This window comes from Scomber japonicus, chromosome 17, assembly GCF_027409825.1.
Source record: "Scomber japonicus isolate fScoJap1 chromosome 17, fScoJap1.pri, whole genome shotgun sequence".
In the NCBI taxonomy this organism is placed as follows: domain Eukaryota; kingdom Metazoa; phylum Chordata; class Actinopteri; order Scombriformes; family Scombridae; genus Scomber; species Scomber japonicus.
The window spans coordinates 24,146,106-24,152,172 of NC_070594.1; the positions used below are offsets into that span (position 1 = coordinate 24,146,106).

The following is a 6,067-nucleotide window of genomic DNA, read 5'->3' on the forward strand; positions in this document are numbered from 1 at the left end:
TTTGGAGACATGTACTGCCTAATCCTAAACACCGATTGGCTTGTGTGTGGTGTCGTCAGAAGCAGGAGAGGCTCACGGTCGTAAACATCTAGTCAAAAAAAAAAAAAAAAAAAAAAAGTAGTCATCTTCTTGACACAGCAATACAACGGTGAGTCGCTAACATGTCAGACAAAAAACAGACTGTGGACCTCGGTCTACTGGAGGAGGACGACGAGTTTGAAGAATTCCCAGCCGAGGATTGGACGGGGCTGGATGAAGATGAGGATGCTCATGTTTGGGAAGACAACTGGGACGATGACAATGTAGAGGATGATTTCTCAAATCAGCTGAGAGCGGAGCTGGAAAAACATGGTTACAAGATGGAGACGTCATAGCGTCTGACATTCATGTTTGAATATTACTGGCCGACCACAAACCAGAAACCAGAAATGGTTCTGAGGGTGTTAATTAGTTTATTTTTTATTTGTAAGAAATGTTGATGATGATGAGTGTTTGGAGAAAAAAAAAAAAAAAAAAAAAAAGTAAACATCTAGTCACGTGTACTCTGAGATGGACGTGCAGGTCAGGAAATGACGTAAACGGACCGTATGTGGTTTGTTATTTGTGTTATTACGTTACGTGTTGGACTAAATACATGGACATATTGAGGAAAGTACTTCGGTTTTATGGAAACGGATTTCATATTTCACAAGAATGGATATTTGGCGAGCTGTACAGAAAGTCCTGAGTCATAAGATGATCGTTGTGGATAAAGGGAAGACTTTGAAGGTATGTAGTATTATAGCTTTTCTCACTTAGCTGAGTGGCTAGCCGAGCTAATCGCTAATACTATTACGGCTGTGAGCAACCATATAAGTCGTGAGTGGTCTTGAATGAATCAGGACAATCTAAGCTTTCCAACAATGTACGGCATGAATATATATGTTTAAGGGTTGGTGTTTAAAACATTTAGAAGAACGTGTGGCGACCTCCTAACATCCGTCCCGTCCCGTTGACGGAACACCGTGTGTTAAAGAGGTTAAACAAAGTTTATCAGCTGTGAGGTTTTATTTATTCTATAATGAATGTTAGAGAAAACACCATCAATGAAATGTTTCACACTAGTTGGTCTTTTTTATAGCTTAACTCAGAGTGAGTGCAAGCAAATAAGTGTTTCCGCCCGGTCTCGAACCGGGGACCTTTCGCGTGTTAGGCGAATGTGATAACCACTACACTACGGAAACTGCTCATCTGCTGATGTAACAGGACATCAAGAAAAAAAGAAAAGAATAAAGTATACAAACAATAATAGAGGCATCTCAAAGTGTGAGACCAAATCAAAATGCATGCAAAGCAAGGAAATAAACATAGTACACAAAGTAAGTATATTTGTGTTTGGTAGATTACTTCTTTGTTGTAACAATGCTTCTTGGTAATAAATCTTATACCGTTGGAAAGCCTGTTTATTTCCCTTTTAAATGGTGCAACAATTGTATGGAACATGTATTTATGGGATGAGCAGCAGAGCTGAGTCTGTGGGTTCCGTCCATGAAAAATTTGGCAAATCTCTGCCAATGCCGATCAGCTTATTCTGCTATTGACTCTTATTTGGTGTTGTTAGGATTGGATGACTGAAGTCTACAGAAACCAGACATATTGGCAGTTTAACAATTTATTCATTTAACAAACAGGAGCCTCAGTAGTGTGTAGAAGAACAATACACAACTACAACAGCCTGGCACCTGCTCCTCATGCTGGTCACCTGACTGGTCACCTGACTGGTCACACACTGTTATAGGATAGCATCCCATTATTCAACCAGCCATGTAGTCACATGTGAGCATAGGACTGTAATAATGATGATGGAGGGACTGACAGTGGGCCGTGTCACAGGCATGTAAAGGGCCCCTCCTACCTGTTAGAGCAGTGTTTTTCAACCACTGTGCCGCGGCACAGTAGTGTGCCGTGAGAAAACATCCAATTTCACCAAATTGGTCTACAAAATATTTTTTGAAAACAAATTAATTATTTTCTGCAAATAATATGCCATTGTCGAGTGTGGGTGCTGTCTAGTGACTGGCAGAGTAATCATGTAATACTAGGGCTGGATCATTCATTGAATTTTAATCGGTATCAATTTTAGCTTTCCACGATTTCAAAAACGTAATAATCAAGTTAAAACGATTATTGTCCCACCCGGCACGGTGCATCTATGAATAAATCCAACGCTCCCCTCTTTTCCAGCAAGATACAGAGAGAGAGAGAGAGAGAGAGAGAGAGAGAGAGAGAGAGAGAGAGAGAGAGAGAGAGAGAGAGAGAGAGAGAGAGAGAGACCTAACTTGAACCTAGCATAGCTGCCGGAGAAGTTAAAAGGTGAGCGCTGCCAAAGATTTGTAGGTCTGTACTGTGAAGTTTTGACCCTTAATTAAACCGAGGCTGCGCCTGCATGGACACATTTTAGTGGCGTTACATATTTCATTAGTGTTATTGAGATGCGAGGCTGCCCGGTAACGTTAGCGCATGTGGTTAAGCTTTTGACATGCTAGCTAGTTTAACATTACATCTCTTACTCTGCACGGTCCATCCTTTTTAAATATTTCAGTTTGGATCCCGCCTGACATTGTAGTAGTTTCCTAGTGTGTTTAATTGGTGCGTTTATGCTCAAATGTTTTCAAATCTATGAATGTAAGGGTAGCTACATTGAGACTTACTGCAGGTGTGTGTGCGCGCGCAGGTGCAATTAATTGATGCGCGTCAGGCTGGCTCTCAGAAAACAAGGTCCAAACACTTCTCATTGCTTTTCTTCATTTATTGCTTAACATAAGCAGCAAATGTACAGCACCTCAGGTTTGTGATCATGTAGCCTATTATGCTACTTGCTCCGAAACCTCAGCCAACCTCAGCCACGGTCAAAAACGTTTTGCCTCAGTACACACACATTAGCCAGGCTGTATAAATGCACTCCTGCAGGAAATTAGCACATTGCCACCCCCAGTACCAACAGTGTGAAACAACAAAAAATAACAAATAAATAAATGGCTGTAACAATGAATAATCATGTTTTGATAATCGCGATTTCAATATCAATCAAAATAATCGTGATTATTATTTTTGCCATAATCGTCCAGCCCTACTATATTGTTAATTGCACTTTTTATTTGAAAGAAGAAATATATAAGATCATAAAATACCTTTTTCTTTGTGTTTATTTTATTCCTATTCAAGAAACTTTGACATGAATGACTTTATATTGTTAATATAGGCTACAGAGTTTCATTTTTTAACATTTTCAGTAAGCGGTGTGCCTTGTGATTTTTTCAATGAAAAAAATGTACCTTGGCTGAAAAAAGGTTGAAAACGGTGTATTAGAGGACCCCCACCACACAGTTTGCTCACCGTCATGTTGCATATCTTTTGCTGTAGTATTTCACAGCTTAACATAAAAGTTATGCTTTTGGTTTAAAAAGATGGTCTGGCACTCTTCTCACCCGAAGAACTTAATAAAGTCTTATGTACTTATGGCCTAAGTTTTGCAATACAGTTCTCTATGTGTTTATATGAGTTTCCGTAGTGTAGTGGTTATCACGTTCGCCTCACACGCGAAAGGTCCCCGGTTCGAAACCGGGCGGAAACATCCTTTGACCATGTTTTCTCTTCAAAATATAATCAACGTAGAAAAAATAAATAATGAAAAGTATAAACTTTGTAGAAATTCATAAAATACGGACACAAACAAACACATATATACACACAAATAAATATTTTTTTATCATTTTATTTAGAGTAATACTAGTAGTACTTATATTTGCCACATTACTATTATAATAAAGGTTTATCATTCACTGCATTTGACAGCGAGGCTCATGCATGATGTTTATATGTTGGTTTTGTTAGTGTTGGTAAATCATGAACAGCTGGTAGAAAAGCAAATTCTCCCCGTCGGGGAATCGAACCCCGGTCTTCCGCGTGACAGGCGGAGATACTGTCCACTATACTAACGAGGAATTGAACCAACAACCCATCACACACGTTAGCCTTCATCTTCTCCAGTCACTGATACTGAATGAAGAGTTGAGGAAGACAGACAGAGTTGAAGCGGTTACAGCGCCAAAAGCCGTTAGTGGCCAGAACGTACATTACATCCGTATTGGTTCAGCACTACCATCGAGAATGAATGGGAAATGGTTTAGCGCGGTTTGGCTAAACAGTTGAGTTTCCTACCAGCTGCTGATTATTTACCAAGATAATACACCATCAACACCATCACTGGACCATGTCAATGTAAAAAAAGGGAGGTGTAAAATGGCTGCCAATCTTACTATTTTTTATATATTGTGATGTGAGGAAACACACTCACTGTGTGACTGAATTGAATCCACAGATGTCAAAAAAGAGGGAGGAGGTCATTCCACTTACATGACTAAATTTTAAATGAATGGTTTGTTATAGCCTATGTATTTTCTCTCTATAAGGTTTTATTTTCATTCTACGAGATGAAATATCTTAGGCTTCCAAATAATTCATCTAAAAAATCTGACTTCTGATTTAATGGGCGGCTGTGGCTCAGGAGGTAGAGCGGGTTGTCCACTAACTGAAAGGTCAGTGGTTCAATCCCAAGTTCCTCCAGTCTGCATGTGGAAGTGTCCATGGGCAAGATACTTAACCCCAAATTTCTCCCAGTTGCTGCACTGTGTGGTAGACTAGTAAAGTGCTGCGTAGGTGCAGAGATACTGTCCACTACACTAACGAGGACAGAAACAATGATACACACAGCTATGTCAGCCAGCGAGTGTTCTTTTAAACACTGACGTGGTTATGTCTTAGGCACAGTGACATGTTTTTACATTCATTCTGTACTTCAGCAGACTAAAGTGTTTGCCCCATTTGTTTTACTAACTTAAATTAGTGATAGTAAGTTGTATTATTTACCATTCCTCATTATACTGTATGCATTACAGTAACCCTGATGAATGTTTGACATGACACAGATGCCTGCCTTTCCAATCAACCCGGTGCCTACACATTAGAGTGCCTATTGGCACTTTACCACCCATGTGCCAACCTACCATCCAATCAAGGAGGAAGGATGGGAGGAATAACACCAGGCGCTACTCTTCAGACTCTTCATCACGTCCTCATCAGTGGTTTTGAGTACAGCAGACTCAAAACCATACTGAATTACACTTTGCATGCTGCTACTTTGTTACTACTGATCATAAACCTTACATGGTGTCATTATTGTCATTGTTTCTGAAATTGATGAGCTTTTGATCTATTGTCTTATATGTTTGTTATAAACTGAAGGGGCAGTAAACCACATCTGAGATGTTAAAACAGAACTGTAATACATCAATGTGTACAACAGTGGAGTTTTGTTTTCATTCATTTCAAACTTATTGTGTTCCACAATGAGGTTATTAGTGAATGAAGCAGATCCACACATCATCTTTTGAAGAATATGTGTTTACTCATTAATGAACAATAGGCAAAACAATAACTTTTGAGCATAAATGATTATAAATGATTAATTACACATGTTAGAAGTCTACTGAACAGGACTGAATTGCCTTTGATCTCTAAATGATGCATGTTCCTGTAAATCTGGGGTGCATGTTGCTGCAGATGTCAGAGGTAGGTATGGCATGGCTGTTGAGCCCCTGTGGATGGTGGAGCGTCATGATGCCCTGCTGCATCATCAGAGCATCATAAACCAGCCCTGGCTGCAGGTCAAAAAGGCTCTGTAAAAGATGAACAACGCGTACACTGAAAAGTAAATCATGATGTAGACACACTGGAAAAACTGGTGTTTCACACTATGTTGATATTTTACACTTTACTTCAAATAGATAGAAACACAGATGATACAAACCTCTGTGTCTTCTCTCCTACTCCTCATCTGAGCAGCTCACACCAGCTCCTCTGAAAACTATCAGTTATGAAGAGAGCAGCAACAATTATAAGGAACAAACTTAGCATTAGCTACCTTAGAGACAGTTGATGAACCAGACTCTGGCTACATTACACTAGCAACACACGTCTTAGTCAATATTTTTACAATTGCACAAAACCCCAAATGTCCGTTTGCCAG

The 6,067-nt window shown here is 39.6% G+C and overlaps 1 protein-coding gene and 3 non-coding genes across 4 annotated transcripts; 2 read left to right on the top strand and 2 right to left on the bottom strand.

Moving 5' to 3' along the window:
• The first annotated feature begins 138 nt into the window (after positions 1 to 138).
• Positions 139 to 378, top strand: LOC128377165 (26S proteasome complex subunit SEM1). The gene has a single exon (XM_053337074.1). It carries the CDS (start codon positions 162 to 164, stop codon positions 372 to 374), a length of 213 nt encoding a protein of 70 aa, XP_053193049.1. The 5' UTR covers positions 139 to 161; the 3' UTR covers positions 375 to 378.
• A 772-nt stretch (positions 379 to 1,150) lies between these two features.
• trnav-aac (transfer RNA valine (anticodon AAC)) lies at positions 1,151 to 1,223 on the bottom strand. The gene has a single exon. It is a non-coding gene; the product is annotated as a tRNA-Val (tRNA).
• Positions 1,224 to 3,540: 2,317 nt separating this feature from the next.
• On the top strand, positions 3,541 to 3,613 carry trnav-cac (transfer RNA valine (anticodon CAC)). The gene has a single exon. It is a non-coding gene; the product is annotated as a tRNA-Val (tRNA).
• A 298-nt stretch (positions 3,614 to 3,911) lies between these two features.
• trnad-guc (transfer RNA aspartic acid (anticodon GUC)) lies at positions 3,912 to 3,983 on the bottom strand. The gene has a single exon. It is a non-coding gene; the product is annotated as a tRNA-Asp (tRNA).
• Positions 3,984 to 6,067: the final 2,084 nt, after the last annotated feature.

Bases quoted from the DNA above. Each gene is read 5' to 3' on its own strand.
- LOC128377165 (XM_053337074.1), top strand. From the start codon at position 162: ATGTCAGACAAAAAACAGACTGTGGACCTCGGTCTACTGGAGGAGGAC.